General features: G+C 38.1%; 1 protein-coding gene across 1 annotated transcript; it reads right to left on the minus strand.

The window, feature by feature from the left end:
* Window positions 1-556: 556 nt before the first annotated feature.
* FAN1 (FANCD2 and FANCI associated nuclease 1) lies at window positions 557-25927 on the minus strand. The gene is made up of 14 exons (XM_075764223.1): window positions 25797-25927; window positions 23737-25151; window positions 19054-19194; window positions 17831-18026; window positions 15281-15514; window positions 14661-14792; window positions 13407-13515; window positions 12565-12684; window positions 10060-10224; window positions 8886-9054; window positions 4811-4914; window positions 2038-2232; window positions 1518-1646; window positions 557-795 (listed from the first exon to the last, which is right to left on the minus strand). The coding sequence occupies exons 2-14, from the start codon at window positions 25028-25030 to the stop codon at window positions 658-660; spliced, it is 3126 nt and encodes a 1041-aa protein (XP_075620338.1). The 5' UTR covers window positions 25031-25151; window positions 25797-25927; the 3' UTR covers window positions 557-657.
* Between the last annotated feature and the right edge of the window lies 1 nt (window position 25928).

The following is a 25928-nucleotide window of genomic DNA, read 5'->3' on the forward strand; positions in this document are numbered from 1 at the left end:
CTTTCTACAGACAATACAGGTATTCACAACAGAAGGAGCTGTTAAATAAATTATCCTTTCATACATAGCAGCACATTAAAACAGCATTTAAAAAGGAAAGTTTTATGCCTTACTCTATGCTGTCATTGACCAGCTGTAATTTTTTGTATTAAAGCAAAAAACCTGAAATCCATAATACAAAGTGGGGACGGTTAGAGAACCACGCTAGTCCTGACAATCCTGGAAAGGCACTAAACTTGCACCTTGCAAGGGAACTTGCGCAAAAGAATGAACTCAGGATACACAGGCAACATGGAAATGATCAGGATGATGCACAATGTTTTTATTGTAGAGGATGTTCTCAATTGGTACCAGTGTGATGGCAGCTGTTTCTCTTTACTGGGCAAAACCCCTAGATGACCTTTCAGAGAGTAAGTTATGAATTGTTTATAGAAGAGAAAGGCTTTGTTCTTCTGAACACAATGTGGCATACAGTAAATCATCCTGACAGTCTTAAATTATTTTTTACAGTGTTTCGTGCTAAAAATAACTACAGTAATGTTCCAAGAAACCAGAATTTTAGAAGAAACTACTTTTAATAAGCAGCAGCCAGTAGTGTGTGTCATGACAGTTCCTTTAAAACCACCCAAGTTACCCACATGATCAAGACCTCTATTGTCAACTGAGGCGTTTACTCTTGCCTCCAACGGCTTGCACGTGACAAACTTCTACTGTAGCACCCAGCTTCTTCAGTTCACTCAGCCAGATTATCTGCTTGTGGGACAGGCGATCATTGGGACCTTTCACTTCCACCAGCTACGAAGAAATGTGGATGATTAGTAGTGTGCCTGTGGAGGAACTGAAAGATCATTAGCTCCCACAGACTAAGCATTCTTCTATGGCTGTTAATTTGCAACAAAAATAATACAGATTTAGCACAACGGAAGGCCCAGTGGGGGCTGAGTTATTAACTCATGTTCCAAAGTTCAACTGCAAGAGAATGAAATTTTATATGGAAAATAGCCACCAAAACACAGACAGAAGCACGAGTAAATGAAGATACCTCATACTCTAACAATCAATCATCTGCAACCTCATCTGCTCCAGGTGATACTGACAGCAACTTATTCAGATGTTCTAGAGAACTACTTTCTGCTATTCAGCTGTGTTTTATAAATGTGTAACAAGTTGCTCCAGCAGCTGAGAGATGTCTAATAGTCTCTTGGTACCTAATTTCACTACCATGCAAAAACCAAACAGTGATTTTTTTTTGATTTTTTTTTTTTTTTTAGTCAATTTTTGTAGCAGAGACAGATGTAGTTGTTGTAGTCTCATCGTCCATTAAAGCCACAGCAAAATGCGATGAAATAGCAGATAAACAATCACCCACTACTTGCTGCAGCTGCTGGCAGATAAGAAGCAGGTTTAACTCCACCACAACAGGAAAATACAGTTTCTGTGGGCTGACAACTGGAAGGTTTTATAACTAAGGCTGAGATCAGCTGAGCACTCAGTATTTCCGTGATCTCCAAATATACCTTAAAGTGATTAGTGTGAGTACGCCACACAACCAGGTCAGGAAGTCCCCCTCTGCAATGGCGTAGATCTTTGGAAAGTCGTCTAAAAACACCGCTCAGGAACACTCCTCCAAGGCAAGAGACAAGGCTCTGTAAGAGAAGTTTTGGTAGTTGGCTTTTTTTTAAAAAAAAACTTTATTTCCTGTACAGCCATTTCCCCACTCTCACAAGAATATTCTATGGCCCAGTTCATCTTTTTTGTTTAGTCACGTGTAACAAGAAACTGAAGTAGATGTTATCTACAGCAGTTTCCCTGCAGTGTTCCCAACTACTGTTGCAGGAAAAGTGACCACATCAGAAAAGACTAAAGGTACTTGGGATTAGGGAACATTGTGTTGAAGTCCCCACACAGTTCCTCCCTCCCACCACTCACCATCAGTCTTGGCTCAGCGCCTTGGTACAAACTGGGAGCACACTGTGGCCATACATGATGTAACGGCAAGCCTAATCAGAGTGCCCATTCTGGACAACGGTTACTTACCTGAACTTGCTGGAGGGAAATAAAACGCCCCCAGCTAACTAGTGCTGAGGCTTTCCCCTCCTGAGTGGTCCAGATGTCAGCAATCCACTTTGCCAGTGTCTCCGAGGAAGCCATATGAAGCTGCTGGAGTCTGGCCTCAATGACATCTCTCCTGTTTTCGTAGAAGCTGTCAGTGTATAAATCTAGGGGGAACGTCTGTATAAAAACATAAATACAGCTCTGAGAGCTGCCAGCAAAGCAGCGATTCCAAGAATGACAATGCTCTACTTCATATTTTTCTTATCTCAACTACAAATTCACTCACTGATTGACTGAACTTGAACATGTCCACCACATAAACCTTTATTAAATGGGAAAAGATTTGCATACATTTTAACACCAGTGCAACAAACGCTGGCTACATCCTAGCCTGAGCTCTGTTGGCTTTTCACCTCTAGACAGAGGGTTCCTTTTACAGACTACAAAGAGCTACATGCTCTCCTAATTCTCTGAGCAGTACTATTCTAGTCAGGCTTTGGAATCAGTATCAAGACTGCTCAGTGAGCAGTTTGTGGTGAGAAGAACAAAGCAGCAATGAAACTGGGGAGGGAGTATCATCACTCAAGCTGCCTAAAAGCACAGCACCTTATGCATAGTGCTGAACACATTATTGTATAAAGTCACTGCAGCAATTACTCAATTTTGAACACAGCTGAAAAAGGCTATCAAGTAGTAGCTAAGCGCCATTCTAGCTTTTCAAAATCAAATGCAGACTGCTTACAAAATGACAAATTTCAGCCTTACACAAACTGCTGCCACAGCTAATCCCACAAAAATACAGCCTAGGAATGACTAAGACAATCAGGAGTGAGCTTTCAGCTTATCCTTGTTCATGCCTGAGGCTCATGAGAGCTTTGCTCTGCATTACTAAGTAGTTTAAAAAAAAAAAAAAAAAAATTGCAAATGAGCTCTAAATACTGAGCTTGTTATAAACACACAAACATAAAGATTTTTGTGGGTTTTGGTGTGGTTTTTTTTTTCTTTTTTTTAAGTAAGTGTAATCTGCATACAAGCTTATATAAAAGGAAATGTGTTTAGAAAGGCAAGCTCTGCGGTAAATGGTAGTTTTAACGTGACATTCATAGAGTCATGGCATCTTACAAGAAGAGCAGATATCCCACAAGAAGCATTATTTGTATGCATTCCATTTACACAGTATCTGTATGGCCTTTGGACCTATGGCAGGCTCCCTCCTGTCCTGTCAATGAGCCTGCAAGTGCCTTCATGTCTCACCTCAAAATTCCAATGCAAGAAGGACAACCATATCTCAGTTCTTTCTGCAAACAAACAGTAGTCAACCCAAAATTTACATGGGCAAATGAACACAATAATCAAGTAGTAAAAGACATTTCAAACAATAGCCATTACTTTCATCATTGAGTCGCTCTCCAAGGATATAACCAAGAACATACTTATAATCAAGTGCTTGTGACTTTTAAATTATTTCAAGCCATGACTGTACACAGACTCATAATCCATGTCCACATTAAAAAAACACAACCCAGGTTAAACATCAGATTAGTGGACAGAGCACAACTTACGTATTTGTAAGTTTTGACTTTAGTCCTCTTAGCCTAATAAAGTAATTTTACTATTTGATTTGCTGCATTTTTTTACATCCTTTGCTTAAAGGACTATGTAAGGATGACCTTGAGGGAATGTATCTATCAATCATCTCATCTCCCCTTCTGCCAATTAAAAAGAGGTATTTGTAATGGTCACTAATTAGGGAGACAGCCATCTCCAAAACCACCAGGTGGTGTTCAATTCAGCCACCAGGATTTCTACTTCATACCAGTGAAGAAAAATAAAGAAAAGGGGGGATGATGACACAAGAAAACCCTGCATGTTTCAACCCTAAAATAAGAAGAAATGTCTACCTAAAGATATCTATCATCTCATACTGATGTAAACCTTTAATTTCTTAAAGAAGTACAAATAAATCCAGTTAAGGAAGAGGACAGCACTGGCTGGTCTACCTCTTGGCCAGGGTTCCAATTAGAAGCAGTGGGTTAAGGTGGAATGAAGATGACAATTGTCTGGCCTTTTTTAGCGCTACAACATTTGAGATGGCTTTATAGGGTTTTTCTTAGCAAATGTCACTAAGTGATCAAGTTTTCTAATTGCAATTACTAAAACTGTTTCTAGCTGTAATTTGTAGGATGTAGAGCACTTAGCTAAAAGCCACAAGATCACCTGGAATTATTAATCTTAGGATGTGGCAGGGAGTTGTTGAGGGGTGTAGTGTTGGCTGTTTGTTTGACAAAAAGGAAGGATGATCCCAAAAGCATAAACGTGTTGGGGTGGAGTGGGTGGGGGTGGTGTTAAGAAACCTGAGTTTAAAAATGTAACTTCCCTTTAAAAGCTACTGAAAAGAAACAGACTTTTTTTTTTTTCCCCCCAATGGAATGCATCATCTTCAAATGAGATGAACAATGCTATGGTACAGCAGTGTTCTTCCACTGACTAGAAAGGAAACTTTTACCAGTGAGTTCAGCTATAGGACATACGCATTTAGCCAGATGAACCCCACCCTATCTGACAGTCAATCCAGACTTATATAGCAATTAGTTACCGAGGAGCCCTTTAGTAACAAGCCCACTATAACAAATAATAAAACCAAGCAAACACCAAGATCTGGCTGGAAAGTCCCTCCCAAATAAAATTTTAACATGGTTAAAGAGTCTACAGCAATGGGTAAAGAAATTAACTAAAGCAAGCCTTTCAAAACTACCTGATAGGAATTTCTGAAAACATCGGGTATGTCATCCATGAAAATAATATCCCACATCAGCATACCATACAGCGTAATAAATGTTGAGCCTTCCCCATGAATACCTAGACGACAAAATGTAATGACATTGGAAACATTAATTTCTACAGCAATCTCATATGAAGAGGTACTAAATCATCATGTACCAAAACAAACATGCTATGTTCAGGTTTATATGCAGCTGAGGTCAGTACGCACTAACGTGACATCATCAAGTTGTAAATACAGTTTATTACTTCCACAATTTGCTAATGCTTTCTATTTCCAGGCTAGTGGCCGTCATTTACAATGTAGCATTAAATTACTATGTCCTGTCACGAATAAGGGTTACTGTTCTAACTTTCACAATTATAAATATATTATATTATAAATATTAAATACACATATTTAATTTTTACAGACAAAAGTAATGTATTAATAGCAACATGTTTATATATAAAAATGTTTTATATTATACATATACACATTCATGTATACATATATGTATATGGAGCTATACATATATGTGTATATGTATGCATACATATATATATGCGCTGCAAAAAGCACTCACCACCAGCAGACTAATGCCTAGCTAGTATACTAAAAATGTAATACATTAATAACAAAATGTTTGTGTATATGAAAACGTTTTCCATTACATTTACACGTACCTGTATATGTATACATGTACATAGATACATGTGTATGTATACATGTACATATACATGTAATATAAACCAGGGTGGGTTTTTTAATACACACACACACACACACACATTGTGTTTGAGTGTTTTGCATAATTTTTTTTTTAAATCCCTGTCACTTATTAAATTGTCTCTATATCAGCCCATGAGGGTTGGTGTTGGGTTTTAAGAGAGGGATAATACGTATACATACCGCCCCCCCCCATATGTGTATATATGTATGTTTGTGTGTACATATACATATATAAGTATACATATGTAATATACATACACATATATGTAGATATACATGCATGTATACATATGTATACATGTGTATATACTATATGTACATGCATTTTTTTATATATTGAAATGTATGTATATGTGCATATATCTATACACATGCATGCATGTACATATTTTTCAGATATTTAAAAAAACTGCGGTGGGTTGACCCTGGATGGCAGTTAAGCCCACCCACCCAGTCACTTGCTGACTCCTCCTGCCCCAGCGGGCTGTGGGAGACAACTGGAAGTGCAGAAGTGAGAAAGACGAAGAAAGAAACAAAACCACAACCCTCAGGGGTTGAGATAAGGACGATTTAATAAGTGATAAGGGGAAAAAAAAAAAGAAAAAAAGAAAAAAAAAAAAAAAAAAAAAGGTGATGCAAAAGCAATCATTGGCCAGAAGACCGATGCTCAGCCAGTCTCCCAGCAACAGCTACTTTGGAAGCACCAGCCTCCCCCCGTTTTACTGCAGAGGGTGACATTTTATGGTAGGGAATACACTAACATGTAACATCAGCTGAGGTCAGCTGTCCTGCCTCTGTCCCCTCCCAGCCTCTTGCCCACCCCCCAGTCTGCTTGCCGCAGGGAGAGCAAAAGCCTTGCCGCTGTGTAAGCACTGTGCAGCAACAGCCACAACAGTCGTGTGGTAGCAACACTGTTCTGGTCACCAATCTAAGCCACAGCAGCATATGGACTACCATGAAGACAATTAATTAACTCTGTCCACTCAAACTCGGTACAGGAATGCATATATATATGCTATATATATTATATATACATATTAAAATATATTTCTTATATGTCACATATAGTAATAATAATAGGTAGTATGTAACATATAGTATATAATACATAATATACTACACCATAATAATGTAACTATTTAAATATTTCATATGTAATTATAAATATATATTTGTATATATTTACACCATATAGCATATAATTGTGTATTATGTATAAAAATTCACAATGTTCTATATTACTATACTATTATTATATGCACTACATATACATATATAAATTAGTTAATACACATTATATCTCATATCATCTATTTTTGTTATATGTCAGACTATATATGATCTATATTACTATATAATATTGATAATATATAATGTAGTAAAAACATTGTGTGTATATATATTTATAGCATATAATTACATCTTGCATATTTTAGAATATATATTATTTATAATGGTGATATATTTATTTTTATAGTGTATAATTTTATATTATTGGAGTATTATCTAAATAATATTTACCATATTATGGTCATATGTACACATTGTATATATTATCATAGAATCATAGAATGGTTTGGGTTGGAAGAGACCTCAAAGATCATCTAGTTCTAATCCCCCTGCTGCGGGCAGGGATACCCTCCACTAGACCAAAAATATATGTCTTATATATGTATACATATATATGTGAACATACATATATGAGTATGTTGATATGAACACATATATATGTATGTGTATACATATGTACACACACCCCCTCCACAACCTCTCTGGGCTATCTGTGCCAGCGCTCAGTCACCATCATAGTAAAAAAGGTGCTTCCCTATGTTTGCATATATATATGTTCATACATATATGTGTTCATACATGTATGTGTTTGTACATGTGTATGAACATATATATGCATATATGTTCATACATGTGTGTGTTCATACATGTGTATGAACGTATATACATATGTGAACACGGGGAGACACATATATGTATGCACATACGTGTGTGTGTGTGTGTGTGTGTGTGTATATATATATGAACATCAGGAAACACCTTGTTGCTGTGAGGGTGACCGAGCGCTGGCACAGGTGGCTCAGAGAGGTTGTGGAGTCTCCATCCTTGGAGAGTCTCAAAAGCTGGACAGGGTCCTGGGCAGCTGGCTCAGGATGGCCCTGCTTGAGCAGCTGGGGTGGACAGGGTGACCTCCAGAGCTCCTGCCAACCTCAGCCACTCTGTGATGTATCTTCTGTTACTAGTCTATTGGTATAATATGTTACATATAATATTATATGTAATGTTACATATAATACACATAGATAACAGAATATATGCTATGTTATTCTATAGCATAATGTATATGTATTCTACACATATGATAGATCATACATATTCCAGAGAGAGTGTGTGCGTGCGTGTGGCATGTGTTGGGGTGTGTGTGTGGGGCTGGCCTGGGCACTCTATTTCCTTAGTCCTCCCACTGAATCACACCTGGCCATTGTGTGCTCAAAATCTGTATGGAGCCACCAGCCAAGATGACTGATGGTGCGTGGGTGGGAGCGAGAAATCGACTGGGGACCTCAACACAGTTCTCCCAAATTCTAAATATTGTCACGTTCCTGTTTACCCTTTTCTGTTTACCACTTTTCTTGCAACAGTATTTGGGAACATATCAATAATATAAAATTATACTAGCAAATATATTTTATATAAAAATACAAATTTTATCTTAAAAAATATAACCTGCCTACCTTTTTGAAGTTCACTTTTTTCCTGTAAGACAGACCTATATATTCTTATTTGTCCATGGCTTTTCACAGCTCTTAAGTTGTAAAAATATATGAACAACTACTAATACAGCTGCCAATCAAGCCTTTTCATAAGAAGTGGCTAAGTGTCTTGCTATGGTATATATTGTTTTCATGTTCATATAGCACCAAAAATCAGTGGAAGCTCACCTTTTCTTAATGACTCCCTTAAATGATACTGCTAGCATTTTACCCCTAACAAATAAAACAGCTTTTCACTGATCAGAAAGGCAAAAAGTCAGTCATTTTCTACAGAGATAAACAAGAAACATTAGGGTTTTTCCTAACACATTTCAAAACCACCTTAGGTATATGAGGACAGCAAATAATTAAAGGCCAGGAAGCAGGTCAGGTGGAATTACAGCATTTTGGTAAGGAAATTACATATTAGAGCTGTTTGGGAAGGAAACAGAATCAGACTAAAAACTGATCTCATGAAATCAGCTAAAACTGGTATATTAACTAAACTGCTTAGTAAGTTGGTTCTTTACTCCCACAGTTATTTTACTGTACCAAAAAAAAAAAGTTACTGTTACCCTGATCAAAACCATTCTGCCTGTAATGAGTTAGCGCCAGCTCCTCAACTGAACACATGACTGTGGATACACTGAAGTCTTCATCACCTTCTTCATCACCAATATCCTCCATTAGAAATACAGATTTTCCCATTCCCATTTGAGGACACATCTTTCCTTTGATTGTAACCTGAACATATTAAAAGAAGTAGTTACTTTCCAGCATCATATTTAAAAAGCTTTAGCCTAGGTATTTTAATCTCTCCTAAAACACACATTACTCCTTTTCAGTTTTCTTAAAACCAGAACTTGACTTGTTTCCAAAAATCAACTGAATAAAATTTAACCTGCCATTCCCTTGAAATCATTGTGCTTAGCTTTTATAAACTGGCAATTTTTTCAGAAAAAAAAAGTCTAGCAAAAATCCTGGGCAGACGGGAATGTAGTCTTTCTATATGCAGGACCAGGCAGAAAGAATACAGATGACTGAGGAGACCAATTCTGGACTGAGAAAAAGAAGGACTGTAAGGAGGTAAGTGGTGACGAGGCTGATGATAGAGAAAGTGAGGCTCTGCTCTCACTCTGCCCAGACACGATTATCTTTGCAACAGGAAGGAAAAGAATGAGCTAAAAAAAAATACTAAATCCATTCCAATATGATATAGATGCATCATATTCCATATTTGCATAGTACATACTTAGAATGCATAACTGCCAAAGATTACTATAAAAACCTTGCATTTTTTGAGCCATTAACCTAATGCTGACAACATGCTAAAGTTACTATTATTTTTTCTTATACACAGAATGCTTGGCCTGGAAGGCACCAGAGGCAATGAACTGATTTGATCAGACTCTTCAGACAGGAAGGTTCTGAGAGTGTTGCTGGTAAATTAGTGGAGTTTATAGCTGATCAGATTCATAACACATATTCAGTAAAGCAATGCAATTTAAAACAGTACAGCTGCCTAACTTCAGCTAAGAAGTTGACCATTTATTTAATAAGTAGAAATATTTGTTTACAAGCAGCTTTTGTTTTAGAACCCCATTTGTATTCGTTTTCCTGCAGAACAAGTAAGTCAGAGGCTGCTGCACAGCACCTAACAACAGCCTCCCACGTTATTTTTTCTTGTCAGAACAAAAAAAAGACCTCATGAGTTGTTATTTCCCAGAAACCACCAGCAACTTCACTCACATGTGTCACATCCTCCACAGTTATGACTGGCAGATCATGAAACAGGCATCTAAACTGCTTGCAGCTTGGTGAATCTCTGATTCGAAGGGCCCGCTGGTAGAGAGAGAGACGATGCCCAGTACGTACAAACGGGTCTGCCAGTCCATTTCTAATGCAGTCAATGGCCTTGTGAAGAGCAAGACAACAAGCAATAATTTAGAAAGACCTACGCACATCTGTCTGTTCTTACTAAGCCCAAAAGACTAACTGATTTAAGGAGTGCAAAAATGTGAATGTAAAAAACAGCATGTGACAGGGCCACCTTTCTTACTTATGTACTGAATATCTAACTAGTAAGTAATATTTTGCACTAGTAGGCTTCTGGATTCAAATTTGCACTACTACAGTAAAAAGAAATTACTCTCCATTTGTACTGATCAATATAAGATTAAGGAAGTGTAAATTCTGCATAAGTGACCAGAAAAAAGAGTTGATTCTAAGGTAAATCAGTTTAATATTTTAAGCCAGTTTTTTTACAGCGCATAATACAGAAACAGAATGACCAGATCAGTTGTGCAAGAATATACATACAGAACGAAGTTTAGAGCAATGCATTACTGCACTAAAGAACATCCAGGCTTAAATATGGACTCCAAAAATTAATTCAAATCATGGTTCTGACATATTCTCTTTCTGTGACTTGAGGAAGGCACTTTGTCCTAATTTTTAAATAAGGAACTGAGACTAACTCTCCTTTTGTACAACTTCTAATTCCAAATCTGGAAAAAGCTTGATATGGAGGTATAAGATGCAGAAGAGACAACTGCAGATGCTTGACAGCCTATGATATTATTTCCATTTAACAGAGAATTAAAATGCAACACAAAATATGAGCATTTTAATCCCAATTCTCAATAGCTTTAGTGAGGCAAGAAAGCAACACCAAGGGGAAAAAAAAAAGTCATTCTCTGCTTATTTAAAATAACTCTACAACTGCTACTGTTCCTGGACTTAAAACTTTTTTTTTATCTTTATTTTTCATTGCTAAATTATTCAAGTATCTTAGGTGTGCTTAATTAGATTGATCATCTTTGTCTTTTAGGTAAAAGTTGATTTTCAGTCTGCCAATACTTCACTGTGACCTAAACAGTCCTACAGAGTTCCATTTTCAATCATTGACAATATTTCTCCTTTGTATGTAACAAAAAAATGGACATAATCTCCTGCCCTTATAAACCCTCAGACCAGCAGCTGATACAACTACCACCTGCTGTTTCTTACACAGAAAATTTGTCGAACTGCAACTAAGCCCTAAAATGAGTTAGTGACTTCTATGCCTTGTGGCTCTTGAAAAGAAAGTCTGTGAAAAGCTGGTGCTGACTCACAAAGAATTCAAAGGCACAACCTGTACTGTAGCTTGCAGTTTTCTCTGGCTCCTTTATATTCTGCTGCAGAAATCTTTCCAGAGATGCCAGAAAGTTCTACAGAGGTTTACACAATCCTTGCACACAATCCTTGCCATTCCCATATGACTATTTTTCTCTCATTCGGCTACATGCCAGCTCATCACTTAGGAAACTCAAAAGACCACTCACCATGTACAGGTGTTACTAAATGCCTGAACGGCATCATTCAGATTTGAGACTGGCAAGTTTACCCACTGCACAAACAATGTGTTTTGCTTGTACGACCACACCCTACTGATGTGTATTTCCTACTGGAAGGGAAGAAGACAAAGTTTCAGCAAAAGCTAAGATTACCTCAAAACCTCTTCTCTCCTCCTCTGCCTTCCTAAGAGAATTAAACAGACCAGGATTAACATAGCCTGTAATACATGCTATCTAAAACCATTAATGTTATTCTTTACCAGTCTAAAGGTGGTCAGTTACAGTTTCTCCTGTAGAACCATGGGAACAGTTTAAATTTGCTGTTAAAGACTGATAACCCTGCCAGAGCTGTGTACAAGTAACAGATTAGTAATGGGGTTTTCTACTGCTTGACCCCTTACAGTAGAAACTCCACACCAAAACTGGTCCAGATATAGAAGACAACCTTCTCCCCACTGGCAAAAGTTAGCCAAGGACTTAATTATCTTATTTTTTTGTTTGAGAACATTAAAAAACTCCTTCTGATCATGTTTGTGTTTTTTATTCCAGATATGGCCTCATCATGACTCAGGTTCAGAAGCAGAAGTGTTTACTGCAAGAAATTTCTCTGCTTCTCACACATTAGGCAAATTGATAAGGCAGAACAGCAAGGAAGCTGCTGCCTGGTAACTCCATACAGTCCTTCATGCCAAATGGTGTTCTTCTATGCAACAGAAAAAAGCAGGCCAACCAAGGATGAGGGTATACTCAGTAGTCAATTTCTTAGGAGAAACTGGTTGCCTGACCTTGGGATTCCTACCAATATCTGTATTTTTAGGTGAGCCCACCTCACCGTTCTTCTCATATGACATATTTTTTTAAATGTTTTCAGACAATGACCGCAGTGTTTCCAGCTTCCCGCATGCAGTTGTGAAAATACCTTCTTAGTGTTTTTCAAGTGCTGATGTAAATTCAGAGCTAGGCGATCCCACCATCGCCCTCTGCAGTCAGTACAATACACATCCTGAGACAGAAGAGTCTGCAGCTCCTCCACCGCTTCCTGTAGCAATAGGATTATATCTTTATTAATTGAGTTTTATTATATAATTAGCTTGTCACTTTCCCTTCTAATTACTGGGTACTACACAGCTTTGTCTCTGCACAATCCAAATCCCATTTTTACTCCAGCACCCAATGTATTCATGGGTGCATGGGTATATCTTAAAAACTCTAGAATAGATATTTTTATGTAAACTTAAAGGTTAGCTGCCAAAAATACAGTATTTTTGTCCTTCTGTATTCCTTATTGTATATGAAAAAGACCTGAATATTACTTGTTGCCTTTTTGCAGAGGCTAAGTCTTTTACAGAATAATCTGGTTTGCTTTAACATATAAGTCAGAGGCCTTTGGAGATGTTAGCTCCTCAGGTGAAGAGGCAGGGATTTCATAGAAGACTTTTCTTCCAAGATTTTCTTGTTTAAAAGTAGTAACAAAATCTAGGGTAACATGTATATCTTTAAATAACAAAACAACAATGTCTCAGCAACAGTTTTATGGTCTATTACATATGGTAAATCTCCAAAGCATTAAGTAGAAATCAAAACAATTTAAAACTTTCTAAAGCAGCAAGGGAAAAAAGGCTCTTTTTCCTTAAAAGTAACCTAAGAGAACTGTAGCAAGTGCTGGCAAGTATTATCATCATTTTCCAGCCACATCAGAAGTGTAAATTGATACACAATGCTACATTAAATACGTATTCCTATTCACTTCACCACTTTTACCTCATACATGTGAAGTCTCTGCAAAATTTCAACACCTTGCGACAGGATTCTTGTATACACCCAGCCAACTGTGAAATGTCGCAGATACTCAGGTAAGACTCGGTGATAGCTGAAAGATAAGTGCAGCTCAGATCAATTTAATGATGGCAATTTAAATTCTTAAAATTCTCTTACTAAGAATACTTATACCTAAAGCATTTACAAAAATTAAATGCCTTATATATAAAATTTGAACTGAAATGAGTATCCCTGCTGCCAAGTTAAGAACCCAAAGGTAAGAAAATAGTTTAGCTGAGGTAGCAGATGCAAGCTGCATATGCGCAGCATATTTTGGTTTCAACAGCAGTGGAGATATTAGTTAATAAGTTTCACATCAGATGCAAACCAATAATTTATTACATTGTATTTTGTTACTGCCAACCTGTTCTTGTACGTCGGAAGGTGAACTTTAGAAACACATCTGAACAAGAGAAAAAGGCTAAAATAGGCATTTCCTGCCATAAAAGACAACTAACATCTTTTGCGTAGGCACTTCTATGTTTCAAGACAAAGTCTTTTGAATGTCTTACTGAAACCAAAATAGATTTTTCCATTGTCTGCGGTGTGACATGAAATAGACCTCCAAATGACCCTCTATGAATACCATTTTAAATCATTTGCCATGAAAATGAATATAATGCCAAACATAAGACTTTAACTTATGGTGTATCATTAAGCCAGAAAACAAAATAATTAAAGAAAAACTGATGCAGGCCGTTTTCAAAAACAATACATGTTATTTCAGTTCTCAGATCTTTAGTAACGTTTCCTGAATGACACTCACTTGGCAGTCTGAAGAGATGAATAACCCAGTATGTTTTCCCGTAACATTTGCAACATTCTTTTGTTCACAGTGAATTTTAAATTCTGCTTATTGCTATTTGTCTAAAAGCCATAAAAACAAAGTATGACAAGGGAAAAATAAGGCTCTTGTTCTCCTGCATTGGCACATACAACAGAAATGTTTTAGTGCTTTATCCATGCCTACCAATTCATTCCCAAGGTTTTATAAAAAAGGCCTTTTCATACAATCACTTAAAAGCTAAACAAACAATCAGGAAGTTCAAAGCTTTCAAGACCATTAAAGCTTCTAAATTTATCAGGCTTGAATAATATCACTAGTGTATAAGCCTCTCTCAACAGAAAAAGTACCAAAAGTAAGGTAATACACTTAATAGTTTCATATGAACACTATGCTAGTTTCCAGTTTACTACCTCAAAGAGGGGTGATTTTTCAGTTTGTTCCAGGTTTCTTTAGCACACGTATATAGATGATTAGCTTCTTCCCAGTTCCCATTTACCATTGCAGTGGCTATATCATTTGACAGATGAGCAGCAGTTGCATACCTAAGGGAAAAAACCCATAATAACTATATTAGGCTCAAAAAGCATTTATAGTTAAAAGAAATCAATTCCTCCACACAATACCTTTTAAAAACTCCCAGTCTCCAAAGATACTGAACAATGCAATTAATTATTATTAATCTTGTAGGATCAGCAGAGTTTACACTAGCAGGGTACATTATGTTTAAAACTACTTATAAACCAGAGAATGTATTTTTTTTGTTCAGAGTCCATTCTAATAATCATCACAGCAAATGAAGAAACTTTCATCAGCAGATCACGAAGTAAATAAATATGCTATTTTGGTTGAAAATGGAAGCCACTGTGAATTACAAGTCCTACTTGGATACGAAAATGCATTTAAAATCATTGCAAATCTACCTATTTATATCTGGAGTTCTACATGATGAATTCTTATTTGCCTACACAAGTACTGCAGTAAAGCTTTTCTAGAAATATACAGATTTCCAAACCGCCAAAGCTCCCCCTACCTGATAAGATCTTCTCTGTCCTGGAAGACCTGTTTTTTCCTATTTACAGTGTAACTGGGGAATATCATACGCCCCATGTTTACCATAAGGACTGTGGAGAGCTGGCCTTGACCAGCACTACCAGCTTCTTCATCCTCCATGGACTCAGACAGTGAAAATAGCAGCAGAATTCGAGAAAAGACAGCTCGAGGGCCTTTACAGACCCTGACAGATTTTCCAGCCAGCTCCTTCACCCTGGAAGGACAAATAAAATTATTATAACAAATGGGTTTTACCATCACTTATAAAAATTCAAATATGCTGAATGAAGTATGAAATTTTTTTTTTCAAGTCATTAATGTGTGAACTTGATTTTCCTTGAAAGAAGCACCTTGAGAAACTATATAGTGCATGTAACCTCTAGTGAAAAGCCAAAGAAATGCGTTATAACTAATAAAACATTTAAGGGCCAAACTTCAGGCAGAATAGAATTGGAACTAACTGTCCTTTGGGTGCAGCCACTCCTGCTGCTAAGCCAGGCAGTACCAACAAGCAACAAGATGTGGTTTGCTGTTAGGGCAATGTCTACAGACCGCAATTTGAGATTCCTTGTTTTAGGGTATCTCCATTAGCACATCTTCATCCAGCCTTTTCAAACAAGACAAGATTTCTGTTACTTGTCCACAGGACAGCACAGATTTAAAAAAGGATCTGTTCTGATCTCATGGGGTAACTAGTATTTCAGCTGTCAACTACAGCATTACATTCCCAAAGTTGATGTGGCCCAGCAAGTAACTATCAGCCTCTTTTCTCAGAATACAGAGTAAACAAGAGCCAAGGACTTTTTTGGAATGTAACGGATTTTCCCAGGTTCCTTTCTATTTCCTGAACACACTCTTGCCTAGCCTTACTTTGTACAGTTTAAGCTAATATTCTGAAAACAATTCTGTTTCTGTTAGAGATATTTATACAAATTATGCATCAGGCATTGGCACGTAGTTCAAATATCTAGTATCAAAGAGAAAAAATGAAATCTCAAGTGATACAAAGTGTTTTTATACTGAAGTTTTCTATACCTGGATTAGAATGAAGAAACAGCCGCAACCCCTTAAATTAAAACATCCTTACTTATCACAAAGTCCCAACATCCTCTAACACAAAATAATTATGGCGGTGACTATCATCACTTTACCTATTTTCCTGCGGACCAAATGAAGTGCAGTGCTACTGGAGACAGTGACACCAGTGTGAAATACTATTTTTACCAGAATGGGAACCACTAGAGCTCCTGTTGTATTTTGAAAACAACAAAGACCATATCAATCTATTTTAAAGAACTTAACCATACTATGCAAACCTCCCAGCTCTAAGCTAGCATTAGACCTCTCTTTTGGCATAAGGAAAGATGACCTTGTTGATCCATGTAATAATTCTTCATGGAGGGATGATTTTAAAGTTTCTCTTCCACTACTACACCCCTTTTAGTACAAGGAATTTTGTGGAGAATCACAGGATAGATTTCAGGGGGGAATACTGGTCCAATAGACATAGCTATGCAAAACTTGACAAAGCTTTATATCTCTCTCATTTGAAAAAGAATACCACAAGAAAGACAAATTATGTTATTGAAGGAAATGCAGTACATACTGGTGTCTGTCAGCTTTCTACCCAACCTACATTTTGTAGAGAAAGGATTCCAGAATTACCAAGTTCAGACTATAGATCTCCAGCCTACTAAACAAGCTAACTGCTAGACAAGCACCCTTTGTTTTTACGCATTATTATTCAGACAGTTACTTACTTTTTGGTATTAGTGACTAAGAGAGGTAACTCCAAATGAAAGCCTATAAACTCCAGAACTGATTTGCACCCTGGCACCAGTACCCTGGCTATTGCTTCAGTACATATTCCTGGACTTTTTGTGGATGTTCTAGCTACAGATGCAGCCCTAAACACCAAGAATGGTAATGCTGTAATCACTATTAGGGCAGAATGACACCCTAAAACCTGAATCTGGACCCCAGAAGACCTGAAGTCAAGGGCATCTGATATACAGACTTGTCATAGCCACAGTGAAAAAATTCACAGGAAAGAACAAACACTTTGTCAAGCAAACAATCTTTTCCCTTTAAAAATACTGCTGAAAAGGAGGCTCTATGCTGAAGTACAAAGTCAATCACAAAAAAAAGAGATTATTGCTACCCTCTAATTCTACTAAAAGACCTCACCCAGCAAACGAATATCAGATAGTTGCTTTAATAGGTAATGATTTTCCCTGTCTTCCTAGACGTTTTTCTGCATTGATTTTGCTTTAAATTCAGAAATGCTCCTCTGTATAACTGAGTAACTTTTGAGATAGATAATCATGCCCACAGCTGAAAAGCATGACATAGTTTAAAAAAAACTCTAATATTTACCCTTCTGTTTGACCCACTGTGAATCAAAATGTAATGCTGCTCTTTTTTATTCATAAATTTACAAATGCATTCCTCTCTTCAAAAGGCATCTAGATTGAGTTCTTTGAAGCATAACTTGCATTCACCTGCAAAATGTAACTATAAACAGAGTTACCTTTTTAAAATCACTGTCCCAATACCAGCCTGACTCCTGCTGAAGACTGAACGTTGTTTTGCCAACCTCAGAAAATCATCCACAAGTTGCTGTTTCTGACCATTTGGGTTTGGCAAGTGAAAGATCTTTGCCAATGTTTTTAGCTCAGGCACTGAAAGCAAATCCAACCCTTCACACAGGTCTTCCAGTTCAGATTCTGAAAGCAGAATGATCCACATATATTCATTATGTGCTACACATATACACTCAAGCAATAGCTCAAAGTATAGTAAATTCATATAACCTAGTACTAATCTAATGATTTAGATTCTTCAAACATGTATTATCGATGCTAGCTGGTTCAGCTTGGAATTCATTCTCTTCACAGGCCCATTTTGAAGGAATGGAATAATAAAAAAAACCCCACCCTTGCAACTTCAAAACAAAAGTAAAGAAATTCTGCTGAGCTACAAACAAATGCTATTCAGAAAAAAATTGTCTTCCTGATGATTAAGACTCTGCCCAATGCAAAAAGAAGTGCTGCCACAGGAATTACAAGAGCAGAGCTGCTCGACAAGCGGGAATGAGCCAGGAGTCAAGACTGACCACAGCACGGGTCACCAACCCTGGTGCTGTCCCACCATACATGAACAGAATGGGCAGAGCAAAGTCCTGGTAACAGATTCCACTGGCAACCCCAGAAAAGGCATGATGATGAATGAAGTCCAGGGTCAATCTAAGAGATGAGCCGGGTGTAAGACTAGAGACAAGACTACAATTTGCGTCTGAGATCCATCCACAGTACACGGCCACAGACAAGACTGGAAACAAACACCCACAGCATTGGTTGGAGTCCAGCTAGCCAGGGACGGACAAGGCCAAGGACAGGGTGCCTGCAAGGCAGCTGAGGGCAGTACTGAAGGCTATTAAATAGAGCTCCTGGACCAACGCGCATAGGCTGCACAGGTCAGGGTCTGAGATGAGGCTGGTGAGGGCAAATAAGGCCCTGATATTTATTGCACCTGTAGCCCTGATATTTATTTAGCTCCCCCTATTACCTAATTTGCACTAACTGCTTTTATTATTAATGTAACACAACACAACTCATCTACCTGAAACTTTTATTCTGCTCCTCTAATTTTCTTCTCAAGGTACAGATGAGCATGTAGTGCATTAAACTCTAACATGACACAAGCGCAGATTTTATTTGTAATATTTTTAACATTTATTAATGCTGCCCATACCTGTTTGCAGAAATCTGGCTTCAGCCAGTTCTTCAATTATTGGTGACAAATCCATACTTATCTCTCCATACTCTATTTTGTTCACTTTTAACCAGTTCAGCTTGCGTTGAAAAAGTCTCACATATAACTTCTGCCCACCAACTGCAAATTTTATTTAAAGCAGGGAAAGATAAAAAGAAAATTAAATTCTAAAACACAGTACTACACATAATCACTACTTTACCTAGAAAAATTAATTTGATGCAGATATCCTCTAAAACACATTTTAAATCTGCCCATGTCCTACGAGCAGACTTGGTAAAATACCAGAACTTACCTTTCCAAGTAATTATTGCTCATTAGAATCTTTAAGTTTTGTAGGTACAAATTATTACAATGTATTTTGTAGCTAATGAACATTGCTAAAATACATTTTGGACATGCTTACCCTTTAAGAAATAATTTATTTTCTAGGAAAAGACAACTTCATTTTTCAAACTCTGCATATTGTGATGTTACATGGGTCTTTCTGCTTTCTTTAACACTCATTCAATAACCAACTATTTGATGTTGGGGAACAAAAGAAGCTGTAGTCTGACAGACTGATTTCATAATCACAGAATACCTCTCTGTGTAGTAGTCTTCAGATTCTTATTTTTCCAAAGATAAGCTTAATTTTAATAATATATCTACTGAAAACAAGGGGGAAAAACCTATCTATTTGATTTTTATCAGGGAAGTGCTCTCTTAAAAGAACCTTTCTAAAATACTTCTAAAATACTAACAAAGCTGAAATTCAACAAAATAGCTTATTAAATCTTAGCTGAAAATAGTCTGGCTATTATTACTATGTTCAGCGCCCTTTTGAATACTTAATTCATCCCTCATTAACTCCTAGGTTTTTTATCCTAGTCTGCTGCTGCTGAACTGAAGCTGATCATTAATAAAAATAGACATTGAAACACTACCTGACCTGGATACATTTAAGAAATGGCAGTTAACTTTTACATGCTTATTTAACTATTCTCCTCTCCTTAAAAAGACTTTTTCAGCCTTTTTTTTAATAGAATGTTTCCAGGATCAATTCACTGAGAGAACTACATTCAGATGCATAAGCTTGTCATTTTCTCTATAGGGTTATAACTTCTTTGAAGTCTAACTCCAGCTTTTACAACTCTGGAAGAAGGAAGAAGGTCAAGTAACAACAAATCAACATCCTTTCTCCAGACCATGGAAACTGCCCAAACTAGGGCTGCAATCCACTCAGTAGGGGCATGTGAGGACTGCCTTCTCTCTAAAGGATTTGAATGACACATAGAAGAATAAAAAGGTATTGCACAAGGAATTAATTGCTTCTTAAGCATCCTGTTCTGCAGTGCTTTACCTTTGAAGGTTTTGGGGCTTTTTTTTCTTTTGTAGTTCTTAAGAAAGTTTCAGGTGTATCACTGAAATAAAAAAATTGCTCTAAGTTGAAATATTATCAGCAAAAAGATGCAGAAGATCTTAGAAAAGTTCACCCTCTATGATTCATTAAAATGCAACAGCAAACAATTACATTATTTTTCCTTGTTCAGTTTTCTGTACCTCAGTTCCACTGGTGACTATAAATCAATGTTTCTCAGATACGATTTTTCTGTTGTATGAAAGTTGGAAGGATTTCTCAAAGTGTATTAAGTAGTGACACTACAACTATGTGCTTGCATTTAAATTCTTCCAACTGCAAGATGCGATGAAATTAAACATGGCGAATACAAAAAAAAAAAATAATTTTTTTTAATATCACACCTAAGTTCAGACAGATCTCATCTTGAGCACAAAGCCTGACATTGCACTGCAGATTACTTGTTATGGATACACCTCTGCTTTTCCCTATTTTTATTTGCTGTTTCCAGTACTTAAAAAACTGGCAGTACTCTACATCCAAATTTTGAGCAAACTGGGCAGGAAAGAAGGATTGCTTCATATTTAATCCTTTTAAAAATATCATTCATTTCACAATAAGCATTAGAGAGAACTCACTGAAGAATGTCAGACATTTTCGCAGAAAATAATGAAATACTGGAGAATAACTATGTTCAAGCAACTTTATGGTATTAAGCAGGTGGGGGGGGGGTTGTGTTATGGTAACTGAAAGACAACACTTGCTTGGGTAGAAACTTCTAATGTGGAACAGATAACCCATCTACCTGAACTTTTAAAGTACTCTAAGATTTCTTGAAGGTAAAGACATCCATCTGTCACTTGTCCGGAATTCACTACCTATTGACTTAATGCTATCCAATCACTTCCCGCAGCTGATTCACTGTGCTTTTCTTACCCTGCAAAGTGAGACTGTTTCATTTGCGACTCTAGTAGTCAGTGCAGATATGGATTTATCAGCACCATTTTGCAACAATTCTTTCTGTATTGTGAACTTCCGTGAGAGGTGAATACTGAAATCACACTACTGAAAAAGAAACAAGCACTTCCTTTATTTAACAGAGCAAGTTACAATTACTGATCAGTGTTGTACTCTTCCAGAGAAAGGAGTGTGGAAATAAGGAAGCTGTACCTTGAACGTCTCTTAGCATTTGTCAAAGTAGCCTAAGCCTGCATCCACTAATGACCTAACTGTAAGTTTATTCCTAGATCTTCTTTGGATGTAAATGATATGCATCTACTGCTTGCGTCAGAGAGGCAATAACAAGAGTTTTGTTGCTTATATTCTATTCTTTCTGTATATATTCCTTTTTTAACTATCACAACATAAACAAAGATTTACCAAGCTCCAAAGTGTCACTGTATATACATTTAGGTGGAGAAAATGAACTATTTTAATATTCTTATGGCCTTGAGTGTACCAAAATGCTCTGCAACCCCATCGCAGCCCCCACAGGTTTGGCTGCTTGTGTTCAAGGTCAGCTCTGATATGGTGCAGCTGTGTAAGCTGGGCACAGGCAGCTGGGAATTGCTGTGTGAGGCTGTGTCAGGGCCTCCCCCTAATCTACCGGGAGCTGTACTTAGGCTCAGGCTGGTGGCCTGCACTCTTGCCTAAGCTCTGCTGTGGCATGCCACTGCCCAGCCAGATGCCTTGCTGGCTTGGCTTCACCTTGCATCTGCCTGGTCACCACAGACTTGCCTGAAGACCTGCCACCACTGGAGCACAGCTGACTGCAGTACTGGCACTCGATCCACTCTGCTCTTCTTTGGGCACGTGTGGGCTTGTGCCCACATTGTGCAGGTGAGGAAAGGATGTGGCCCCTGCCTGTCCCCTTTGGCTCCTGGCTCATCTTCCCATGCAGAGTAGTCTGTTCTTGCTCCCTGACAAATAAAGTCCTATGTTAGGATCTCATCTTACTTACAGTATTTTCAAAACTTATGTTAGTATTATTCTTTATGTTTTAAAATGTTTGGTGTTACTGCATAGTTGTAATTATTACAATATAATTGTAATTATAACAAGAGCTTAACTGTGATCAGGTAATCACTGCAGAAATACCTGTAAGTTTAGAGCCCTATGTTCTCCTCTGCAGTCTCTTTACCTTTTTAGCAACCATCTCTTAAGGTGGTTTGAGTCAGCTCAGCTGACCTTTCCGCTAGGGCAAATGAAGAATGTTCATATGGTCCTTTCCAGCTGCTAAACTTTGGAAGAAGATCTTAAGTCAAAGATGACTTTCTGAGATTGTCCCCCCACAGTTTAAGTACTTCCTAGAGAAACAGATATGCATTGCCTCTATTTTCTTTAAGGAATATATCAGCATATGTCTAAAAGGACTTTGTCACACAACTGTATGTTAAAACAATAGATATGGTTATGCCTGCAATACTGTGAGATAGAAATTTTCTGGAAGTTGTTATAAGCTTATTTCCATTTTGATGCTCCAAGTTTGCAGCTCAGATGCTGGTAAAACTACTCATAATTACAGCTTAAGACAAGTTATAAACATACGTAGTAACTTGGAAGGGTAGTTTTACCTTGCATCACTTCTGCCATGTGCTTACTGTAAAAGTCATGAGTATGAGATTCAGACAACATGTCCAACTTTAATTTTGTCTATATAGAGGGCTTAAAACTCCAACATTCTGGCTCCTACTGAAATCAATGGGAGTTAAAAGTACTAAGCAACCTACAAGAAAATGACTGTTAATTAGTAACTAGCATTCTAAACACAGGATAATGATCACAGGGATAACCATGCGTTCACACCAAGCATGAAAGTAATCTGTAAATGTGCTGAATCAAAGCTCACAAATGCCACCTCAGAAGTAGTTTTTCAAGGCTTATGTATCCAGCATAGATAGGCCTCTTCATGACCCCATTTTGTAGAATTTCCATAGGTAATAATCATGAAAAGCTTGGTGTTAACGGATACATTTTTTCTGTGCTACAAGTTTCGTTCCTTGGGAACCTGTTTAAATACAGCAGCAAATTGACTTAAGGTTCTCAAAACAGCATTAAAACAGTGGGAAAAAAAAAAATCCAAAACCCCAGAAATATACATAATCACTTTCTTCTTGTTTCTTGCAAGTCTCCACTACTTATCACTACTTTCAATTAAAGCAACATTAGGAAAGTTTACCTACAAGAAGCCACTGAGGGATACATCTCCTGAGGAAAAGGAGCTTCTTCCCTTAAGGAATTTATCAAGTGAAATTGCCCATTGGTATAGCACTCTTGACATAAAACTATGTAATGTGAAAATATATTAATAAATATATATATACCTGATAATTTGCAGAACTTAGTAATAATGTTCATGTCTTGCTCATCAAAGAGTCTGACATCATCTTCGTTCTCCAAGACTGCTCGCAGCACCACTAAAAAATTCTGGAGATAATATGGATGACCAGGAGAGCTGGGCACAGAGCTAACCTCAGTTATTTTATCTAAAATGTCTCCAATGGAATTTTGAAATTCTACCTCCTCCATAGTTTCTGACAAAGTATGATTAATCTCATCTTTAAAGCCTTCACGAACTTCCACAGGAAGTAGCTGTATATCACCCTTGCTAAAGCGATTTTGTGTACCCCAGTTCTCTTCTGTCTTGGAAGAAGGAATAACCTGAGTGTGAGGCTGAGTCTTGACTTCCAAACTATTGGTCAGCTCTGCTGAAGTATAAATGGCTAGATGTGTTTCAAATTTATCAGGGCTAAGTATCACACCTTCAGATCTACTTTCTGTTTTGGTGCTCCTTGTACCAATTGGTAACCCTTTGCCATTAACCTTATCAGTTGGTAATGATACCTGAATAATATCCACAAGGTCTTTTCCATTACATTTCTTTATTTCTTCTTGAAATTCAGGTTCCTTCTTTGAAAAGTTTTGTTCCTGGTGGTCTCTCTGAGCAAGCTGATTTTCTTTCTGAGAACTATGCCCAGCATAAATATCATCATCCTGTGCTGCAGCACTTTTGCACGTATCGTGAGCAGTTGGAGGTGAAGAGTTGATCTCTTTATACACAATCTGTTTTCCTCCCTGGATATGTCGTCTTCTGGACAGTTTAGATGACAAGGTTCCCAAAGAGACTATTTTAACTGTTTGAGCCTGTGGCTCATTGTTAACACTACAGACTGAATGATTATTGCTAAAATAAGGACTAATCTGTTGCGCTGCACTCCCTTCTGTTTTCCATAAACTGCTTTTGGGAGGACTTGTTTCTAGATTTAAGAGGGTTTTGGAAATATATAAGCTGGAATTATTGTTCACATTTGCAGCTGAGGGACTCTCATTCCTAAAAGAGTTGAGTGTTGACTTGATGCCAATCTCACTATGGTTTTTCTGACATGTTTCATCCATGTGCTTATTTATTCCATACCTTGGCACCATTTGCCCACACATGGGACAGGTAATTTTGGCTGGGGGAACATTGTTAAAAAAGGAAGTAATGGAGGATGCTGAAGGTATAGATGGTGTTCCTTTCTCTTCCACTTTTTTTGTTGTTCCTTTTTGTTTCCTCTTTTTACCGAGTGACAAACTTATTCGGGATCTTTTAATCTCTGAAGACCTAGCTTCTGCCATTGCAAAACTTCAAAGCATTTACATGGCACAGGCAAGTTCATTCAGGCCCTATTTCCTTATTCTGTAATACTTAAATAGACTTTTCTTGGCTTTGCATTTTTCGTCTGTATTCCTGACATGCCTTCAAGAAAAAAAAAAAAGATATTGAATGAAAGATCTCCCAAGGTACTAAATGCAACCAAGATGAACAGTGTAGAAGAAAAAAAATAAAACCTTAAATGTGAGCACTGCAGCTGGCTTCATAGGAATGGTTTAAAAAATGGAAATACTACTACACACTCTGACTGTTTAAATGTTACATTCCCTTGCTGATGTAAATGAAAACTTGAGATAAACTTCAATGATTCAGTGTAAGGATATAGTCAAGGCCTCTAATTTTTGCCAGTTTGCTATTCACAGTCATACTATTTTTCTGGTGCCAGCCTCCACTTTCAGAGCACACGGGATGCGCACACGCGTACCAAGCACGGGCGCAGCGGCTCGCAGCACACTCGATGGCCGGTGGCGCTTCTCAAAGGACGTCGCGCCGGCCGGGCCGCGCTCTCCCGGGCCCGTTCCGTGCAGGCCACGCCGCCCTGCACGGTGCAGCGGCCAGCGGCCCCGCGCGCGCTCTCGACGCGTTCCCGACAAGCACGGCTGCGCCTCACGTTTCTGAACCTACTGCTGCTACTGCCCGCCCCCGCTGGCGCTGCCGCCTTCCCTTCCCCTCGCCTGACGAAGCCCCCCGCAGCCCGCCCCGCCGCCCTCCCCGCCGCTCCCCACGCACCGGGGCCGCAGCCCAGCGTCTCTCCGCCGCGGCCGGGCCGCGGGCCGGACGGACGGACCGCGCGCGAGGGGCAGTGCTCAACGGCCGCGGCACGCACGAAGTCCGTCCCGGGAGGCGGGGCCCCAGCGGCAG

This window comes from Balearica regulorum, chromosome 12, assembly GCF_011004875.1.
Source record: "Balearica regulorum gibbericeps isolate bBalReg1 chromosome 12, bBalReg1.pri, whole genome shotgun sequence".
Taxonomy (NCBI): Eukaryota; Metazoa; Chordata; class Aves; order Gruiformes; family Gruidae; genus Balearica; species Balearica regulorum.